General features: G+C 44.5%; 1 protein-coding gene across 1 annotated transcript in view; it reads left to right on the forward strand.

Annotated features, from left to right (window-relative positions):
• Positions 1-22,611, forward strand: part of LOC132864396 (tripartite motif-containing protein 16-like) — a 42,220-nt gene extending 19,609 nt beyond the window's left edge. The window contains exons 3-6 of the mRNA XM_060897819.1: positions 12,773-13,006; positions 13,195-13,354; positions 13,829-13,885; positions 22,060-22,611. Coding sequence (XP_060753802.1) covers positions 12,773-13,006; positions 13,195-13,354; positions 13,829-13,885; positions 22,060-22,592 — 984 coding nt within the window. The 3' untranslated portion in view covers positions 22,593-22,611. The remainder of the gene's footprint in view (positions 1-12,772; positions 13,007-13,194; positions 13,355-13,828; positions 13,886-22,059) is intronic.
• Positions 22,612-22,934: the final 323 nt, after the last annotated feature.

The following is a 22,934-nucleotide window of genomic DNA, read 5'->3' on the forward strand; positions in this document are numbered from 1 at the left end:
AACGCCACTGTTGAATCAGAACTTGTCTTTATTATTGTTAGTTTTGGTTCGTGTTGTCTCTCAGTTCTGAACTGGACAGTAACTTCAAATCCTTCACTCTCTCACACAGAAATCTTACCGTCATCTCAGAAACACACACACACACACCTCCCTCTCTCTCTCTCTGGTTAGAGGTGATGTTCAAAACTAGACTTTTGGTTCATACTGGACAATAATCACACATCTTTCTTGTCATGGTTTGTATTCACAATAAGAGTGTCAACACTGTGTTTCACTCTCTCTCTCTCTCTCTCTCTCTCTCTCATTTCACAAACATACACCTAGCTCAGAACACACACACACACACACCACCTCTCTCTCTTTCTTTCTTTTCATACAATCACTGTCTCACACTCACCTTAGAAACACTCACTCACTCACTCACTCACTCATTCTCTCTCTCGATCTCTCTCTCTCTCACACACACACACACACACACACACACACACACACACACTGTTGATTTATATAGATTCAGCTGAAATCATACCCTTGCTATAAACTTCTCTCAAGAACTTGAGTATTGTATTGTCTTTGATACCGTTCCTTTCCAAAGCATAAATGGAGCCTAATATAGCTGTAAATTGTTAATTTACTTTATCTGTGAAACTGCTGATTTTGAGAAGGAAATTAAATTATAATTGTGGAATTGTCATTTTCTGACTGTTCATTTGAATGCTTATACTGGACTAGGCAGGGAAATCTATTTATAATCTATAAATCTATAGGGCGGCACTGTGGTGTAGTGGTTAGCACGGTCGCCTCACAGCAAGAAGGTTCCAGGTTCAAACTCAGCGGCCTTAGAACCCCCCCCCCGAAGAAAGGCGAGTGCCTTTCTGTGTGGAGTTTGCATGTTCTCCCCATGTCTGTGTGGGTTTCCTCCGGGTGCTCCGGTTTCCCCCACAATCCAAAGACGTGCATTTAGATTGAGGTGGGGCGGCCTTGGGCTGAGGTGCCCTTGAGCAAGGTACCGAACCCCTGACTGCTCCCTGGGCGCTCTGAGCTACCCACTGCTCTGAGTGTGTGCGCGTGTGTTCACTGCTTCAGATGGGTTAAATGCAGAGGATGAATTTCACTGTGCTTGAAGTGTGCATGTGACGAATAAATAAAGGTTTCTTCTATTGGCACACCAGCCCCACCAAGAATTTTTTTTCACTAGCCATCACTGCTTGAGACCCCAAGAATGGCACAGGAATAGTTTTAAGCATTAACAATAAATCTAATATCGTAATATTTATGACTAAATGATTTATATAGTGTGGCAGTGGGGGCGTGGTCAAGCGCCGGTCTGTGACAGGATGGCGGAGTCAGGGAAGGTAAGTGGCAGAATCACTACACCTGAGAGCAATTAACGTGTTTGTGTGTCTTCCCAGTGACCGCGCCCTATATGAGGAGGGAGAGCGAGAGCGGAAGGGAGACTCTCCCGCACCAGATGACTTGGGTGTGTGTGTATGCGTGTGGCTGGGAGAGTGTGTTTGTGACATAAACGTAGTGCCTTGATCAGTCAGAATCTCTTTCGGGATTCCAACTTGGGAGATAACGCGGAAGACTGCCTCTGCAATACTGCGTGCTGAGATATTGCGCAGAGGCACTGCTTCCGGGTATCGCGTTGCATAGTCCACCAGAACTAATATAAAGCGGTACCCTCGTGCTGACCGATCTAATGGCCCAACGAGATCCATCCCAATTCTCTCAAACGGGGTCTCGATTAACGGTAGAGGGCGCAAAGGCGCTTTTGGAATGGCCGCTAGGTTTACTAACTGGCATTCGCGGCATGCCGTACACCACCTACGGACATCGCCGCGAATCCCCGGCCAATAGAATCGGGCCATTATTCGGGCTAGTGTTTTATCCTGCCCCAAGTGTCCAGCCATGGCATTAAAGTGAGCCACCTGGAATACCAATTCCCGGCGGCTCTTCGGAATTAAAAGGTGCGTGACTCGCTCCTTAGTTTGAGTGTCTTGCGTCACTCGGTATAATCTATCCTTCATAATCGCGAAGTAGGGGAAGGACGGGGTGGCGTTCGGCTGGAGCGTTTGACCATCGATTACTCTCACTTGGTCAAATGCATGCCGCAGAGCCTCGTCTCGCGACTGCTCTAATGCGAAATCCGCGAGGGATTCCCCAAGAGAGAGAGGAGGAGCCGGCGGCTCCTCACTCTGATGCGGAGATGACGTAGACGGCTCTGTGACAGCTGCTCCCGCCAAAGCGACACCGGGACCTCCCCCTGTCAAATGGCAGGACCCACTCTCTACTAGGCACGTCATTAAACCCCGAAATCCCGGCTAATCAGTCCCCAAAATTAAAGAGTGGGTAAGGTGAGGATTAACCGCCGCCTTCACTATAAATTTTTTCCCCTCTGAAAATAATGTGGACCGACACCAAAGGGTAGCGGTGAACATCCCCGTGCACACACAACACCTTCACCCCTTGTGCTCCCCCCAATGCCTCGTTTTGAACCAGGCTTTGGTGAATTGAGGTCTGATTACAACCAGAATCCACCAACGCCTGATATGTAGACCCTTGGATACTCACCGGTATGCGATACGCTCCGGCCCAATTGAGGGCGGCCTCTGGCGTGTCGGGGATCCGAACCACCGCACCCACTTCCATTGCTGTGCACTGCTGTTGAAGGTGCCCCGGCTCCCCGCAGCGCCAGCAAACCAGCCCGGGCTTTCCCTCTGCACCGGTGATCTGGGGCTCACTCACCTGAGGTGGGGGAGAGACAGACACAGAAGGGAGAAATGGGAGGGCACCGCGGGTGCGGCGGGCCGGCTGGGGTGGAGCCGGCCCCCGCCTCCGCGGTGGGGGAATGGGGCGAGGACGGGACACAGGAGGAGGGGGAGAGAGAGAAGAGGAGAGAAGAGATGATGCCATCTGCTGTCCTGCCGCCGGGACAGCCGCCAGATGATCCTCTGCCAGCTCAACTGCCTGATCCAGCGATGCCGGGCGGTGGCACTGGACCCACTCCGCGGTGCCTGCTGGTAAGCGGGCGATGAACTGTTCCAGTACCACCTGGTCGACAATTCCCTCGGCGTCGCGATCGTTGGCCCTCAACCACCGCCAGCAGGCGTCCCGGAGCTGCTGGCTGAACGGCCGGCCGACTTCCTCCAACCGCAGCGCGCGGAAGCGCTGGCGCTGTTGTTCCGGTGTGCGCCCCATGCGCTGGAGGACGGCCCGGCGGAGGTCCGCGTAGGCCAGCCGGCGGTCGGCGGGGAGCTGTAGCGCGGCCAGCTGTGCCTCTCCTGTTAGCAGGGGGAGAAGGCGCGCCACTCCATCGGCCACCCCGAGGTTTCGGCGACCTGTTCAAATAATGTGAGGAATGCCTCGGGGTCGTCCTGTGGGCCCATCTTGGTGACAGTGAAGGGAGACGGGCCCGCGGTAGGAGCGCTGGTGGACCCCGCCGATGCGAGGAGGTGCCAGAACGCCTGTCGATCTTCTTGTTGGGCCAACACCAGGGCCTTGAACCGCTCTTCTTGCTCCTTTCGGAGGGTGAGTAGCGCCTGGTGCTGGCTTTGCTGGGCCGTGGCGAGGGCGTGGACCAGTTCAGCAAATGGGGAGGACTCCATGGGGCTGTGAGGCTGCTGTGCTCCAGATCCCGGGTTTCAGCACTACTGTCGCGGTTCACTATTGGTGGGTGGAGCACAGAGGACTGCAGGACAGAGATCAGGTTCACAATAGCGTTTATTGCTCGACTTTTCAGTTTCACAAACACACTCTCCCAGCCACACGCATACACACACACGCAAGTCATCTGGTGCGGGAGAGTCTCTCTTCCGCTCTCGCTCTCCCTCCTCATATAGGGCACAGTCACTGGGAAGACACACAAACACAGGTTAATTGCTCTCAGGTGTAGTGATTCTGCCACTTACCTTCCCTGACTCCGCCCTCCTGTCACAGACCGGCGCTTGACCACGCCCCCACTGCCACATATAGGTAGCGGCCTGAGTGAATGACCTTGACGTCCGTAACATCACAGCAGGAAGGCTATCGGTCTCATTGCCATTTCCGCTATACTAAAACACAGAGGTAACTGCAACTTCCAGCTTCCATTTTGAACTAATTTATCACCATGTCACGTAGATGTGTTGCTGGCTGGTGCAGCAATATGACAGAAGGTGGATTTATGTTGCATTCATGGACCAAGAAAGTTCAAACTGCAAAGATTTGGATGCATTTTGCGAGAAGTTCACAGGCATGTTGGGCGCCTACGAAGTGGTCTCTCCTCTGCTCTGCACATTTTACTGAAGACTCATACGAAACCTCTGATCTGTTGAGGAGCGTTGGCTATAAGCCCGTTTTGAAAGAGGGTGCAGTATCAACAATTAAATAAAACTACAAGAAAAGGAAAAAATTATTTTATTTTTTTTAAAAGGAAAGTAAGTTCAGTGGCACCAGCTCTCCCACAGTTTGAGCCGAGGGTTATTGGTAAAACCCAGGATGGAGCGGGACGTGACATATCGCTCAGGCAGTGACCTCCCTGCGGTTGTTGCTAAATCCGGCGATGTCCTGTCCCGGGTTTTAGTAATTGCCTGAGCCGAGCAGTAATGGTGGAGTACTCAGTATGGAGAAAATGGAGAATGAATGGAGCAGCCGTCTGATTTCTAAACTGGATATTGTTGCCATCTCGCCCTTGCGTGGAAAAAGCGAATGAATGGAGAACTGAATGAACAACTGAACGTCAGATTGTTTCAAAACAATCGGCCACAAGATCGGCCTTCAAGAAGTGAGAATGCAGACGGGTAAGCTCCGACTCTCATTTGGATACAAAACAACAAAAACAACACGTTGTTTACCTGCATTTAGATTAATGCATGTAACTTGTATTGTGTATTTAAGTTACCGGGATAAGATTTATTTAATTTGCTTCAGAATGTGATTCTCAGTTCATCTGATTATTTAATGAGCCTTTTACGTTTTATCAGTGAAAATGCATGCATGTACATGTATGTTGCATAAGTTGTAACACCTGTCCTGTTTTAATGAGAGTCAACCCACAATCAATGAAGTCAAATCAGTCTTAGTCAAAATCAGAATAAAATAATTTGGCACAAACGAAATTTTCTGTCTTTTTGACTTAATTTCTCAAAATTCAACAGGTAAGATATCACTGAGAATCATAATTGGCTGATTCATCATTCAGAATCATACTTGTTTCATGGTATGAAAATCTGGATGTGGATGGTGTTTGCTGTTGTCATGACGTGGACGGTGTGGCAGGTTGTTGCCATGACGTGGACGGGGTGGCAGGTTGTTGCCATGACGTGGACGAAGTTGATGGTTGCCATGACGTGGATGGAGTGGTAGGTTGTTGCCATGACATGGATGGAGTGGTAGGTTGTTGCCATGTCGTGGATGGAGTTGATGGTTGCCGTGATGTGGATGGAGCTGGAGGCTGCATATGATTCAAATGCCGCTTTTCCACTACAAACGCGGCTGAGCCGTGCCGTGCTGAGTCGAGCTGAGTCGAGCTGAGCGGGGCTGTTGGAGTTGCATTTCGACTACAACCGCGCTGAACCATGCTGGCTGGAAGTGGGTGGACACATTGGGTGGAGTTAGCGAAAGTGGGTGGACGTCACGTGATGTCGTTAAGCAGCGCAAACAGTGACATCAGTGACAGTGGTGGAACAAGTCAGAGCCGGGCCGGGGGCGGGGCAAATGACCGGGCCCTTTATTAAAGCTTATCATAACATCATTTTAGGCTACAAAATGTCCGCAACTGCGGTGTTTACCAATTTCAACACTACTGGGTGCAACTATGTTATTTAGTACATCAAGTCCTTCAAACGAACATGTAACTCAGAAACAAAAAACATTAGGATACTGTACATGGCTCATAATAAAACATCAATAGCCTATACTGCGCACATTATTTGAAGGGCATACGAATGAGCGCTCAGAGGTTGCAACGGTGACAGGAAGAGTCAGAAATAAAAGGAGGGCGGTGCAAACCTCACTGAATGCACTGTGTTTACCAATTTCAACACTACGGGGTGCAACTATGTTATTTTGTACATTAAGTCCTTCAAACGAACATGTAACTCAGAAACAAAAAAACATTAGGCGACATACTGTACATGGCTCATAATAAAACATCAATAGCCTACTGCGCGCATTATTTGAAGGGCATACGACGACCCTTGCGCTCCGCGAACTTGTCCATGATGCTCTGTATGTCACTGATTCAGTGATCTTTTAAGCGGTAGTCTCACGACCCGAATAGTAAACAATAAACATGGAGGACATGGAGTCGTTAGTGTTGCTGGTCTTGGTGCTGTGGCTTGTTGTCACCGACAACGCCAACAGATACTGGCAAGAGCGTATAGATGAGGCGAGGCGCATAAGGCTTCAGAAATTCTCGTAATTCGTAATTATTCTTCTTCCGGGTTTGCAGTGTTTACAGATCCCAGCGCGCTCGCTGGGCGTGTGTGGGCATGTGAGGACACTCCTCCTCACCAATCAGTGCACAGGGGAGTGTCTGCTCACGCCCCCAGCCTCACTCGGCACGGTTTGGCTCGCTTCAGCCCCACTCCAAAACCGTGCGAGTTTTAGGGACCAAGCAGGGCTGAAGCGAGCTGAGTCGTGCTGTTTTTTGGTAGTCGAAACGCGAGCCGTGTCGGGCTGAAGTGAGCTGAAGCGAGCTGAAGTGAGCTGAAAAAGGGTAGTGGAAAAGGGCCATTAGAGGAAGGTCCCTGCTGGTTACTTCTATCTTGGTAGGGGTTACATAAGTTGGTGAACATTTGCATCATTTGCATGAGAAATGCCTGTTCAATTGCCCTATGTCTTTCCCTGGCCTCGAGCTCCATCTTCGTTTGTTTCTCATGCAAATCAATGAGAGCTTTTGTGCTCCTCTCCTCCATTTCTGAAAGCTGGTTCAGTATAATACTCATATCATTCTTCTTGTGCTCCCCTCTCACCGAGAATTACTTTTTACCCCTCTGTGTGTGTGTGTGTGTGTGTGTGTGTGTACTGGATAGTACAGTGGTAATGCTCACTGACAACGACGCGGGAGATCGGGGTTCGAATCCCAGTCGGGGCAAAAATCCAGTAAGGGTCCTTAGGCAAGACCCCTCATGATGTATCAGCCTACCTCAGGAATGAGTGAAGACATAACTGATAGTCATACCGGCTCAGACGTCACCCGGGTCAACAAGGTCTGCGTCAGTTGGGCAAACTGATGAGAAAGTGGAACAAGACATCGATGGACGAGGACAGAAAATACAGATTTGCTAGAATGCTACTATTCTACAGGGGATACATGCAGCGAATGTGGGACCATTGGATACTTCGAAACCCACAATCAAGGCTAACAAAGAAACAGCTGTCCAGTGTTCCAACATCCATAATCAAAATCTACTATCACAACTAGAGATTAATGAAATACAACAACGATGCTACGGCAAGGGGGAGCCAGGAAGACAGGTCAGCGGGGAGATGTGAATGCTGCTCTGAAGACAATCTCCACAAGAACCATCACTGAGACCAACAAGCTGATACACAGTACAGCAACAGTAATCATGGAGATGCTTGGACACAAGGTGGGCTCGGGACATAACAAACAGTATCCACCATGGAAGAGACGATTAGAGGCCAAGATAAAGGCAGCACGGAGAGAAGTTAGCCAGCTAGCTGAACTACAGAAAGGGAACATGGTGAATAAAGGGGCACCCAGGAAGTACAACTCACTCTCCATACCAGAGGCACTCGAAACTGCCAAACAGTGACTAACAGCTCTGGCCACCCGGTTGAAGAGATACACCAAGGAGGGAGAGGCCAGGAGAATAAACAAGGTGTACTCTCAGTGGCAGGGGAACAACAACCAGTCAGACCCACCAAGAGCTGAGGTGGAAAAATACTGGAAAGACATATGGGAAAGAAAGGCATCACACAACACCGATGCCCAATGGTTAGTGGACCTAAGAGCTGACCACAGCAACCTCCCAGAACAAGAACCAGTAACCATCTCAATGGCAGACGTCCAAGAAAGAGTGTCAAAGATGAAGAGCTGGACAGCACCAGGCCCTGATATGATCCATACGTACTGGCTGAAGAAGCTAACTGCAGTACAGATGAACCAGCTGCTGAGGGATGGGACCCACCCAGAATGGCTAACCCAAGGCAGGACAGTCCTAATCATGAAGGATCCCCAGAAGGGACCCATCCCATCCAACTACCGGCCAATTACCTGTCTCTGCACAACATGGAAGGCCCTGTCAGGCATAATTGCGGCAAAATTGAGTAATGTGGCTCAATACATGAGCGAGGCACAGAAAGGAATTGGCAGTAACACCAGAGGAGCCAAGCACCAGCTACTGGTCGATAGAACAGTCGCCCGAGACTGTAAGAAGAGACAGACCAACCTGTGCACTGCCTGGATTGACTACAAGAAAGCCTACGACTCAATGCCACACACATGGATACTGGAATGTCTGGAACTGTATAAGAGCAACAGGAACCTAAGGACCTTCATCCAGAACTCAATGGAAATGTGGAAGACAACCCTAGAGGCCAACTCAAAACCCATTGCCCAAGTCAACATCAAGTGCGGCATATACCAAGGAGATGCGCTATCACCACTGCTGTTCTGCATAGGCCTGAACCCCCTCAGTCAGATCATCATGAAGAGCAGCTACGGGTACCGATTCCATAGTGGGGCAACAATCAGCCACCTGCTCTACATGGATGACATCGAGCTGTATGCCAGGAACGAGCGAGAAATAGACTCGCTGATCCACACCACCCGGATCTACAGCGATGACATAGGGATGTCATTCGGATTGGACAAGTGTGGCTGGATGGTCTCAAAGAGAGGCAAGATGAGCCGGACTGAGGGGATTGACCTACCAGAGGGCAACATAGGTGATATCCAAGACCGCTACAAGTACCTTGGCATCCCACAGGCTAATGGAAACCATGAAGAGGCCACAAGGAAGTCAACCACAGCCAAATACCTCCAGAGAGTAAGGCAGGTCCTGAAAAGTCAGCTGAATGGTAAGAACAAGGTCTGAGCCATCAACATGTACGCACTACCAGTCATCAGATATCCCGCTGGTATCATAAACTGGCCAAAGGAGGAGATAGAAGCCACAGATATCAAGACTAGAAAGCTCCTCACCATGCATGGAGGGTTCCACCCCAAGTCCAGCACCCTGAGACTATACACTAAGCGGAAAGAGGGAGGCCGAGGGCTAGTGAGCGTCAAGACCACGGTCCAGGATGAAACATTGAAAATCCGAGAATACATCAGAAAGATGGCCCCGAAGGATGAACTGCTAAGTGAATGTCTCAGGCAGCAGAACCCTGATGAGAGTGCAGAGGAGGAGGAGGAACAGACAACCTGGAGAGACAAACCCCTACATGGCTTGTACCACCGTCAGATAGAGGAAGTGGCTGATATCAAGAAATCCTACCAGTGGCTGGATAATGCAGGACTGACAGCACAGAGGCACTAATCATGGCAGCACAAGAACAGGCCATAAGCACAAGAGCCATAGAGGCCAGGATCTACCAGAGTAGATCAGACACAAGATGCAGACTGTGCAAAGAAGCCCCTGAAACAGTCCAGCACATAGTAGCAGGGTGTAAGATGCTAGCTGGATCAGCGTACATGGGGAGGCACAACCAAGTGGCTGGGATAGTATACAGGAACATCTGCAACCAGTATGGAATAGAAGTACCCAAGTCCCAATGGGCCATACCACAGAAGGTGGCTGAGAACAACAGGGCCAAGGTTCTGTGGGACTTCAGCTTCCAGACTGACAAACAGATCCTGGCTAACCAACCGGACATAGTGGTGGTGGACAAAGAGCAGAAGAGGGTGGTGGTGATAGATGTGGCGATCCCAGCTGACGCCAACATCAGGAAAAAGGAACATGAGAAACTTGAAGTATCAAGGGTTGAAAGAGCAGCTGGAACGGATGTGGAAGGTCAAGGGTTGTGTGGTCCCCGTGGTAGTGGGGGTACTTGGGGCAGTAACCCCCAAACTGGGAGAGTGGCTCCAGCAAATCCCAGGAACAACATCTGAAGCCTCAGTCCAGAAGAGCGCAGTCCTAGGAACATCGAAGATACTGCGCAGAACCCTCAAACTCCCAGGCCTCTGGTAGAGGACCCGAGCTTGAGGATGACATGGATACCACCCCCCCACCGGGGGTGAGAAGGATATATATATATGAGAGAGAGAGAGAGATGTTTTTAGAAAATGAATTGAATGAGTCCCAGGACTCACTCAGGCTAAAAGTAATGAGTCCCAGAGCAAATCAATGAGTCCTAAGATTTAAAAAAAAAAATATATATATATATATATATATATATATATATATATATATATATATATAAATATATATATATATATATATATATATATATAGAGAGAGAGAGAGAGAGAGAGAGAGAGTATAGTTAAAACTATAAATATATAATGTAATGTTATGTATCCGCTTACATGTATCATTTGATGCAGCATCAACACCATCGTCCTCATCACCCTCCTCGGTCGGCTGACTCACAGTGGGAGCACTTCCCTCGTTCTGCGAACTGGCAGTGGAATCACCCGTATCGCTTGTATCTAGAGAGAATGCCGGTGATGTCAAGGGCCTATCTTGTAAAACCCGATCCATTATATCATCATATGGAAACTTACTACATCCAGCCCCAGACCGATTGTTGTGATTCTTTGCTTTGTGATAATCGCGTATCAAGACTTTTATTTTCGATCAGCACTGCTCCGGAGTGCGACCGGCCGCATCTTCACCCATGAAGCGGCGGCGATCACTCGACAGTTGTCTGTACACATCGATATTTCGACGTGTACCCCTCAACTGTTCCTGGCATCGCTCGTCTCCCCAAAGCTCCAACAAACACATAACTTCATCTTTGCTCTATGTAGCTCCACGGTTGTTTTGAGCCATTTTACAGCTGGAAAGCGCGTGCGTATTGTATGAATAACCCGGAAGAAGTAGGAATGGTTCATTGCGCATGCGCATTATATTTGTATTGATACAGAGCCACTTCATCTGTCCACACTACAGCGAAGCGCTACAGTACTGATACTGTACCGGTACGAAACCCATACATTTGTGGGTTTCGTACCGATACAGTTATACCGCTACAGTACCGGTATAGTTGCTAGTGTGGACAGGTGTTGCGGTACGAAAGTAGTATCGTATTGGTACAAAATCCCTAGTATGGACAGGATATTTTAGGGAGTATCAGGTATTTATCCTCTCATGGATGAAAAGCTCATCTAAGGTGTCGTTGAGTCATCCTGTTGGTGTGGGTCACTGGGGGCTGGGTGTGGACGGCCTCGAGAGTCGTTAGGGTGATCAATGGATAGCCCGTTAGGGTGATCAGTGGATTGTTGCTTCTCTCTGTCCTCCTGTGAGTCACTGAAAACAGCTGGGTTTTGGTGTGCATTCAGTTGTCTGGGAAGTGTGCCAAGGACTGCATTGTTGGTGGCTGATAAATGATGTCTTAGACCCCCACCTCTGTTCAGTGATGGCCGTTCCAGGTTAACAAAAATGGCTTCTTTAACTCCTCGCTCATACCAACAATCCTCTCTGGCTAAAATGCGTACGTTGCAATCCTGAAACGAGTGTCCTTTGTTAAGATTAAGGTAGACAGCAGAGTCCTGGCCTGAGGAACTGCCTCTCCTGTGTTGAGCCATGCGCCTGTGAAGCGGTTGTTTTGTTCCCCCAATATATGAGTCCGTGCATTCCTCACTGCACTGAATTGCGTACACTACGTTGTCCTGTTTGTGTCTGGCTATTCTGTCCTTAGGGTGGACCAGTTTCTGCTTCAGGGTGTTACTGGGTCTGAAATGTACCGGAATGTTGTGTTTGTAGAAGATCCTCCTGAGTTTCTCAGATAGACCAGAAATGTAGGGAATGACAATGTTCTTGCGTTTGTTCCTGTTATCCTCCTTGTCCGTTATGTTCCTTTTTCTGCTCTTGAAGAAAGACCAGTTGGGATACCCGCAGTTCTGAAGTGCTTTCTTGATGGGATTCTGCTCCTTCTCTTTTTCCTCTACTGTTGTAGGGATGTTCTGAGCCCTGTGTTGCAAGGTCCTAATGACCCCCAATTTGTGTTCCAGTGGGTGGTGAGAGTCGAAGAGTAGGTACTGGTCTGGGTGTATGGGTTTCCGGTAGACCTTGATGCTAAGGCTTCTGTCTTGTCTAATGTGTACATCACAATCCAAGAAGGCTAGTTTATTCCCACTGACGTCCTCCCGAGTGAAATTGATGTTGATATCCACTGCATTGATCTGCTTAGAGAAGGCTTCCACCTCATGGGTTTTCATTTTAACCCAGGTGTCATCCACATATCTGAACCAGTGGCTGAGAGCAACTCCTGAAAAAGTGGTCAAACCTTTATGTTTCACTTCCTCCATGTAAAGATTGGCCACAATAGGGGACACCAGTGAGCCCATGGCGCATCCATGCTTCTGTCTGTAGAAACTTTCATTAAACTGGAAATAAGTGGTAGTCAGGCAGAGGTCAAGCAGGGTGCAAATCTGGTCCGTGGTGAGGTTCGTTCTATCCAGTAAGGTGTTGTCTTGAAGGAGTCATTTCTGTGTACCTCCTTAAAATAGTGAACTAAAAAAAAACAAGGAATGAAAACCCGGGGTTTAACAAAAACAACTCAAATATCTCGAGAGAGTTTATTTTTAGAGTATCCCATTAGACCTCCATTTTGTGTGTGTGTGTGTGTGTGTGTGTGTGTGTGTGTGTACTAACAGATGCATTATCAGTCAGCAGTCAATGACAGTGAGAGGATCTTTACTGAGATGATCAGCTCCATGGAGAAAAGGCGCTCGGAGGTGACGGAGCTGATCAGAGCTCAGGAGAAAGCTGAACTGAGTCAAGCTGAACGACTCCTGAAGCAACTGGAGCAGGAGATTGCCGATCTTCAGAGGAGAGTCACTGAGCTGGAGCAGCTTTCACACACACACGATCACATCCACTTCCTCCAGGTAACACTCACTGTCTGATCTACAGAGGGCGCTGTTCCTCACAAAGTTTCCTCCTAAAAGCTCATTACAGCAACAATAAATGTTCCTGTCTGAGATCCCAAGTGTGTCTTTGGTCTGATTCAGTCTGAGATTCATTCGTTCCTCTCCTACACTTTTCTCCTTCTCTATTCTGTGTTTCCTCTCTGTAGAGTTTCCCGTCTCTCTGTGTTTCTCCTGGATGTGACGACTCACCCAGCTTCACTGTCAATCAACATCTCTCATTTGATGGAGTGAGGAAATCTCTCTCAAATCTGAAAAAACGAGTCGAGGAAATCTGTGAGAAGGAATTCAACAAAATCCATCCACAAGGTAAACAAACAAACATTTGTTCTGTATCACAGTAAAGAGCCATAAAATTCATATGACAGAAATAAAACGTAAGCAGGAACAAAACCGCATCAAATCACAAAGCATTAGTATTAGCCTCAGAAATTACAAATAAATTTCCCAGATAAACAGGACCTTAATCACAAATCCACAAACTAATCTTATTGAACTTTACACATAACAAATATGATGAACATTAGATCAGAACCGAGGCCTTAATTCCTCCATAAAATCCATCAGAAAGTAAAAACACACACATTGTCAGAGATTCAGCTGGGAAAAGTTTTTTGCTTCTCATGATTCTTACATTCAAATGCTGCACAGTGTGATGACATTTTGGCCGGTCTCTAAATCGTGTCTGACTGAGAGCAGTGAGGAATCTAATTTTTCATTTTCATGCTTTAAACTGTTTTTGTGTCATTTTTCAGTCTCCATTTTGTCTCTGTGTGTCTACAGCTGCAGTTCACATGATTTTACCCTCAAAACCAAAGAGCAGAGAAGATTTTCTGCAGTGTAGGTGTAACACTAACACACACACACTCTTCAACTCAGAGGAGGACCGCCCACATGATGGTCTTTCTTTGTTTCGACCTACAACACACACAATGTGTATCAATAATAGTTTATTTATATCACACACAGAAATCAAGTTACACACACAGAAATCTAATACATACGAAGGATAAAATGCTGCCTAGAAATAACTAGTAATCTAATCTCACTAGGCAGAAAAAAATAATGGATTACTGTTATAAAGAAGAAAGCTAGTCGCACAGAGGCACAATGATAAAATACAATATTTCAACAAATACAATAAAACAAAAGAGGGAAAGAATGAAATGACAGTGTGAGGAAAAGAGAAAGGAATGCTGATCTGAAGCGATAATCGTACTTTTGATAGAACGCTTGAAATTGCTGAAGCTAAGACTCTGGAAAGATTCATCAATACTGTTCCAGAGAGCAGCAGCTTTGAAGCGAATATTAAACTTGCCATCGTTAGTTCTGGCTGAAGGAACACAAAATGAAGATCTCGAAGCCAGTCAAGTTTTATACTTGTGCCTTGATGCTAAAAGTGTCAAAAAGTTATCAAAGGCAGGCACCAAATAAACTAGAATGAAATTTAAATGTAAAAATACTGTTTACGTAATCTATAAAATCAGAGAATTTCATCATCTCCAGCTTTTTAAAAATAGGAGGTGTGTGTTCATTAAAAGAAGCTAAATTAATAATTCTGACAGCTTTCTTCTGGAGTACAGTTATCGGTCGAAGGGTAGCCTCATAAGTATTACCCCAAACTGTAACACCATATATTAAAGAATAAATAAGAGAGTAGTACAGCTGAGTTAGAATACTTTGAGAAACATAGTGATGGAGCTCAGCAATAATTCCAAAGCCTCTGGAGATTTTCTTGCTCTACTGGTGGATGTGTTTCCTCCTGATGAGGTGAGAGTCGAAAACTACTCCAAAATACCTGTTGTGGTTCTTCTGTTTAATCGGCTTATAATTAATTTTCAGGAAATGGTTCTGCTCAAGTTCTTTTGGGGTGGATTAAAAAAGAACAAAATTTGTTTTGTCGACATTCAGAGAGAATTTATTTGCACAAAGCCACGCGATGATATCAGAATTACTTTATTAATCCCGGGCAGCACAGTGGTGTAGTGGTTAGCGCTGTCGCCTCACAGCAAGAAGGTCCAGGTTCGAGCCCCGTGGCCGGCGAGGGCCTTTCTGCGCATAGTTTGCATGTTCTGTCCATGTGGGTTTCCTCCGGGTGGTCCGGTTTCCCCCACAGTCCAAAGACATGCAGGTTAAGTTAACTGGTGACTCTAAATTGACCGTAGGTGTGAGTGTGAATGGTTGTCTGTGTCTATGTGTCAGCCCTGTGATGACCTGGCGACTTGTCCAGGGTGTACCCCGCCTTTCGCCCGTAGTCAGCTGGGATAGGCTCCAGCTTGCCTGCGACCCTGTAGAACAGGATAAAGTGGATAGCGATAATGAGATGAGATGAGATGGAACAGTTCATAAAATCATTTATGTATAAGAGAAATAGAAGGGGGCCACGAAGCGAATCCTGTGGTACTCCACATGAAATTGGTAAAGAGCTGGATGAAATATTACCGATTGAAACAAACTGAGGTCTGTTTGATAGATATGAGGCAAACCAATCATGTACAATCGCATGGATGCCATAAGAATATAATTTTTCTTACAAAATATCATGATCTATGGCATCAACGGCTTTCCTCGGACAAAGAATGATACCACAGGAAAATTTGCCATCTTCAATTGCTCCTTGGATTTTATCAGTGATTTGGTAAAAGTGCATGTTCTGTAGATCTGTTGTCACGGAAACCAAACTGACCAGAATATTTTAAATCAAACTTCTCTCGATTTGTATTCAGCCTATTTTACATGAGGTTTTGTAATATACTACTCACAATAAGTTAGGGATATTTGGAAAAGGAGCACCCAAAATTATTTTCTTCTATTTGCAAATATTTGAGACCTTGATATTTAAAAAAAATATATTATTTAAATAATATATTTTTTTTAAATATCAAGGTCTCAAATATTTGCAAATGGAAGAAAATAATTTTGGGTGCTCCTTTTCCAAATATCCCTAACTTATTGTGAGTAGTGTACTTTTGATAAAAATTGACAAAAGAGAAATTGGTCTATGATTAGAAGTTAACAGTTGAGCTCCTGCTTTAAACACGGGTCTGACACGAGCAAGTTTAAAAGAATCAGGAACAGTACCAGAAGTAAAGGAGAAGTGATATAGGATCTCCACAGGCTTTGAGATTGAATTTAATATCTTGAACAGGGCTACAGAAATACTAAAGGGGCCACAAGCCTTTCCAGACTTGAGCCGGGGAAAATGTCTTGAATTTTTTTTTTTTATTGAGGTTTGCCACAATAAATACAAAAATAACAAAAGTGGCAGAAGAATACAGGGCAAAGCCCCAATTAACATTCAACCCCTTAACAAGATACAAAACATATTTAGACGATTAAAAACAAGAAAAACAATATATATAAAAAATAATTGTCAATTGACTAAGTAACAAAAATATCCAAGTTAAATAAATATACGTCATGGTGCCCGGTATGAGCGCAATCTTGAATTATAATGGTTACGAAGTAGAGTTTTGAGCTAAGGAACTGATGTAGACTGCTTTATATAACTGGGGAGACTGTTCCATAATTTTATAGTTCGAGGAAAATACGAGTTAGTGAAATAATCTTGCTTATGTGACGTAAGAGGACAGAAGTTGTTAAAATCATAGTTACGAGTTCTATAATGGCTGGTTGCAGGTGGCAAAAAGTTGTCAAAATTTGCTGTTGTTATCCCAACCTTGAATTTGAATAGGAGGACTAAGTCATATATCTCCCTACGGAATTCTAGAGGGAGTAAATTTAGCTTACACAGCCTGTCATTGTATGTTAACTCTGCGGCCGGATAGTTTAGAATAAACTTTGCGGTGCGATGCTGGATGTTTTCCAACAGCTTTCGATGTTTGACTGTATAAGGGGACCACAAAGGCGATGCAGATTCTAATATTGGCCTAACTAAAGTCATATACAGTAACTGCCTAGCTGATGGATCGTAAATATCACGCCCACAAACGCGCTTCACAAGACCTAACACTTTGTTTCCCTTAGCAAAAAGTTCCTTAATATGGGTAGCCCACGTGAGCTTATTAGAAACAAGCACCCTGAGATCGAAAGTTTCAGAGGCTGTTTCCAATGCCTTCCCAGCTAGTTGATAATTATTTGGAGTCCAATTTCTTGTGTCCATGTAGGACTAAGAAGAAAGCTGTGGCTTGTCTGAGAAACAAGAAAATCTGAAAATATTTTGTTGACCTTTGGTATTGCTTGGCTGATACTTTTACCAATGTTTGCAAAGTAAACATTGAACTCATTTGCTAGATCCTTTTACCTATAGGAGTCAAATGGTTTAGCTTATTTCTCTACACTTTGTACTGAGCATACAGGCACTGATTTCTTGTCTTGATCGATTTTTCTATACAATTTGATTTTATAATTCATTGTTCTAAGACTGAAGGGAAATCCAAGGTTCAGATTTGAGTTTGATTTCCTTCCTTGACATGGTTTTTCAGAGGAACATGACCGGTAATAATTTCATCAGAGTTTTCAAGAAAGCTGGAGAATGTTATGAATATCAGGCTCACCATTGGACTGGCTAGAGCAGTCAATTTGTTGAAAATCATAAATGAATGCATCTTCATTGAACCATATGAAATCCATCCATTATCCATAACTGCTTATCCTGTGCAGGGTCGCAGGCAAGCTGGAGCCTATCCCAGCTGACTATGGGTCAGAGGCAGGGTATACCCTGGACAAATCACCAGGTCATCGCAGGGCTGACACATAGAGACAAACAACCATTCACACTCACATTCACACCTACAGTCAATTTAGAACCAACAATTAGCTTAACCTGCGTGTCTTTGGATGGTGAAGGAAACCCACACAGACACAGGGAGAACATGCAAACTCCACACAGAAAGGCCCCCATTGGCCATTGGGCTTGAAACCAGAACCTTCTTGCTGTGAGGTGACAGTGCTAACCATTACACCACTGTGCCACCTGGCATAGGAACTCTCTTCTCTAAACTTGCTTATTCAATGGGGAGGGTGAATTGAGTCAATAGACAAAAAGTTGGGAAAATGGTTAGTTAGGTCATTATAAAATATTCTCATTATATGTAGCATATTCAAGTCATCCAACCATCCATTATCCTTAACCGCTTATCCTGTGCAGGGTCAGCTGGGATAGGCTCCAGCTTGCCTGTGACCCTGCACAGGATATTTAAGTGAATTAAAATATATACCGTCAATAAACATGGCTGAAACGAATAGGAAGATAAAGTATTGATAAATTCACCTGTAGGTATCCGAGTGTCTGAATTCATCAGATTTAAGTTTAGGTTGCCCACAAAAATACAAAGCTTTGACACCTCATGGATTTTATCAATTATTACTGAAAGCTTATCCAGAAATGGCTGAAAAGAACTGTTTCGGTGTCTGTATCTCACACCACAAACTATGTTCTTACTGCCTTCATTATGGAGCTCAACACAAACTGATTCATCTTGATCAGAAGTATTAAGGTCATCTCTTAGATTATAACTTCAGGAATTTATGAAGAGTCCAATTTAGAGTGTTGGGAAATGTAAGTAAAAATTGACAAAACTATCTTTGAGTTGAATGCCAGGTTTCTGAAAGTCAAAGGATCTTCAATAGATGATCTAAAATACTGAGTATGTCTTGAAATTCATCAAATTTAGCTGAGAGGCTCCTGATAATATAGTGAAGGAAAGAGAGCAACTTGTCAGATAAACAAGAAGATAGTCATCTGTATCCCCCGCACTATATACCAACTATATACCAAGTTTCAAGATATTGTCACGTTTTTCAAGTTCTGCTGCAGGAAACCAACCGTACCTCTTTACACTGACCTCAGCAGCCATTGGCATAAACCCACCGGACCTTTGGTCCAGGTGAGCTAAAAATTAAAATTTCACATTTCTTAGTACCAAAAGGCACATCTACCAGTACATTACTTCATTAACACATATACCAACTTTCAAGACCAAACCACTCATAGTTTTCAAGTTCTGCTCTGAAAACCAAACCTACCCTAGATACTAAGTCTGAAATTGTTTCCATGGAAACATAAATGAAAATTTCTCAAATTTCTTTGTATGAAAAGGCACATCTACATCACCTTGTTAACATGTATACCAAGTTTCAGATCTGTATCATGAATAGTTTTGGATATATGCTCCAGAAACAAACATTGCTCAAAGTCAAAATCTATTACTATGTAAAAATTTGAAAAATCCTTTTTTTTTCCAAAAATCGAAAATAGGAAAAAGGCCCCAGTTCACATGTTGCTTGATATATATACACATTTTCATGAAGATATCTTCAGTAGTTTTAAAGATATGGCCTGGAAACGAAAATGTGACCAGACGGACGGATAGATCGCCAGAACCTGTTTCTATATCCTTCTCTAACCTTCGTTTGGGTGGGGAATAATTACGAAGTTCTTGAGAAGAATGAAATTCGTGTGGGGAATAGTACCTAGAATTAATATGACGAGTATTCACGTCAGGATTGAAATCATTTAGGTTTGGTGATAATTCTAATCATCATAATTAATCTTGTAATAATTCTAAGCAGGAACAACATCAGCTTCATTCATGCACAATTATACTGACAAAGTTAAGGTCAAAACAGAAAAAGACACCACGATACAACACTAAAGATTGAAGTATTTTGTGTGTACAGAATGCTGAGGGAAAAGGGAGGAAAAGATAAAAATGGCTGAATGTGAAAGCTGTTTGGAGTGGTTCCATCAGGAATGTGAAGCGACCCCAGGGCCTGTTTTTCACGATGGGGGGCAGCAACTGCAGAATCTAAAGGGGATGAGGTGCAGTGGGTGAAGTCGGACCACCAAAAGCAAGTTTTTGTTCATTAACTTGGTTATTAATGCATAAACATTTGATTTTTTTTTCTTTCTTTCACCTCGACTGTCGTGACATGCGTGGATTAAATGTACATTATCCTCGATGCGTCAAGTTGGAGCTTAATCTTATTTTTATGTAATAAAAAAGGGCTTCATATTTAACAACAAATGCACTGGACTTGGAAAACTGATCTACATTCCTCGCCACAGTTTATTAACACATCAGCACCATCTTTTAAACTTGAATGGTCTTCAGAAGTCACAAATCTAAGCTTGAAGGTTGATTTTATAGACATGGTACTATATCTACATTTTAAGCTGGGATTTTATAAAGCTCCTGAGCTGACATCGTTACTGCTGAGAATTATGGCGATGACACGATCAATCTCAGAATTCCAGACATGATAAACAAAAGTACAACACTTATTCAGAAGGTCATTAAAGGAACCGCCTCGATCCAAACACAGTGAGGAGAAATCCTGTTCCTCAATAAAAATCAATAAAGGTTCTCTGAAATGTTACTCCGGCTACAGAAGGACTCTGAATCCAACACGCACACACGTTAACCTCTTCATGTTTATCTAAACCTTTTCCTGTGCAGACACAATTATACTGAGCATAAATTCATACAGAGACTGTGTGTGTGTGTGTGTGTGTGTGTGAGAGAGAGAAAATAAGAGTACTGAATAACAAAGGTATATAAAAAACTAATGTTTATAAGTTATTTTAAAATGGAAAACTGTGTGAATAATAATGTAAAGTGTCAGAACACTGTTGTGATGTAGGAATTAAAACATGCTGTACATTTCTCTGAACAGTAGGTGTCGCTAGTGAACTCTGTTGAATGAGACTCCGAGTCATGAATCTTTTCGTGAATCACAACCACTGAGCTCTATATAAAACCTGGAGGGCTCCGAACCCATTCCCCTCTGTAGAGACGAGTGAAGCCATCTGGATGCCATCTTACCACTCACATCGTGTGGATTTGGTTTGTGTGTTAAACCGTCGTCTCATCTCATCTCATTATCTCTAGCCGCTTTATCCTGTTCTACAGGGTCGCAGGCGAGCTGCAGCCTATCCCAGCTGACTACGGGCGAAAGGCGGGGTACACCCTGGACAAGTTGCCAGGTCATCACAGGGCTGACACATAGACACAGACAACCATTCACACTCACATTCACACCGACGGTCAATTTAGAGTCACCAGTTAACCTAACCTGCATGTCTTTGGACTGTGGAGGAAACCGGAGCACCCGGAGGAAACCCACGCGGACACGGGGAGAACATGCAAACTCCGCACAGAAAGGCCCTCGCCAGCTACGGGGCTCGAACCCGGATCTTCTTACTGTGAGGCGACAGCGCTAATCACTACACCACCATGCCGCCCCATGAGAGATGATGATAATAATAATAATAATAATAATACAAAAGGCTGTACAATACTTCCTATCTATTTAGGACAGCTGTTGAAACAGGATTATTTTCTCATGTTATTTGCCATTTTCACTTCATTCTCACAGTCATGTCTTAACAGTATTTATTCATCACATAATTCACTGTCATTTTAGACACAAACGATTCTATTTTGATGCTTTTTCTTTTTAAGACGACACAGTGTTTAGCAAATGGGGTAACTTTTAACGTGGTAAACAAATGTAATAAGAAATACAGCGTCTGACAGTATGGATGCCGCATGCACCATCTGGCCAAATGCTTCAGTGAGATGACGACTGGACTGAACCCACACTCCACAAGCAGTTAACAAAACTCATCTTGCATAGGCGTGAATTATTTTATTTTCCAATGCATACATCATTCATAATTCTGATTAAAGTTGCATTTGTTTACCACATTAAAAGTTACCCCATTTGCTGAACAGTGCGTGGGCTTAAAAAGAAAAAGCTTCATTCTCACATGTTTTAACAGTATTTATTGGTCTCAATTTTGCTAATTGAATTTTTTGTGTCTAAAATGTGACCAGTAAATACTGTTAAAACAGAGGGGAATGGGTTCGGAGCCCTCCAGATTTTATATCGAGCCGAGGCTTCTTTCGTCATCGGTCACATGGTTTCGTCTGCCACGCCCCCTTCTACTCCATTCGCGCTTCGGAGCCTCATGACAGACAGGTGTCTCACACACACTTCTCATAAGTCCTGTGATTAACATCTAACCTGTGGATATTTTATTGTTTTAGATTTCTGTTATCTGACTCTGGATCCAAACACAGTAAATCCTGAACTCATTCTGTCTGAGAAGAACAGAGCGGTGACACACAGTGAGACAGAACAGAGATACTCTGATCATCCAGAGAGATTTGACTCCTGGCCTCAGGTGTTGTGTAAGGAGAGTGTGTGTGGACGCTGTTACTGGGAGGTGGAGTGGAGGGGTGTTGTGTACATATCAGTCTCATATAAAGAGATCAGCAGGAAAGGACGGGGTAATGAGTGTGCGTTTGGATACAACAGTCAGTCCTGGAGTCTGTGGTGTTCTTCTTCCTCTGTCTGTTTCCGACACAACGACATTCAGACTGATCTCCGAGGTCCATCATCCTCCAGAATAGGAGTGTATGTGGATCACAGTGCAGGAACTCTGTCCTTCTACAGCGTCTCTGACACGATGAGGCTCCTCCACAGAGTCCACACCACATTCACTCAGCCTCTATACGCTGGGGTCGAGATGTGGGGTTTTGTCTCATCTGTGAGGTTTTGTGATCCGATGAAAAAATGAAACGTTGAGTAAAATTATAACTGAGGTGTCAGATTGAATTTCTCCCTGAAATACAAAGACACTTTTGTGTGCAGAAACTGTGGCACTAATGAATTATTATTTTCAGAGTGCATCTGTTTTATAGATTAATAAGAAAATAAAGTTACATAAATGTCTTAATGCAGAATATAAGATGTTTCTAGAAAAAATTCAGACTATTTCAAATGTAGGCACGATTATGAGATTTATTACACTGATATGAAAGTTTAGAATGTCTCATTCTGTTTTTTCTTTGGCAAAATCTGTTTCTTCAGAAATAAAACTTCCTCAAACTACTGCGTCTTTCTGTCCTGCTGCTGGTGG

Source organism: Neoarius graeffei, chromosome 17, assembly GCF_027579695.1.
Source record: "Neoarius graeffei isolate fNeoGra1 chromosome 17, fNeoGra1.pri, whole genome shotgun sequence".
Classification (NCBI taxonomy): Eukaryota; Metazoa; Chordata; class Actinopteri; order Siluriformes; family Ariidae; genus Neoarius; species Neoarius graeffei.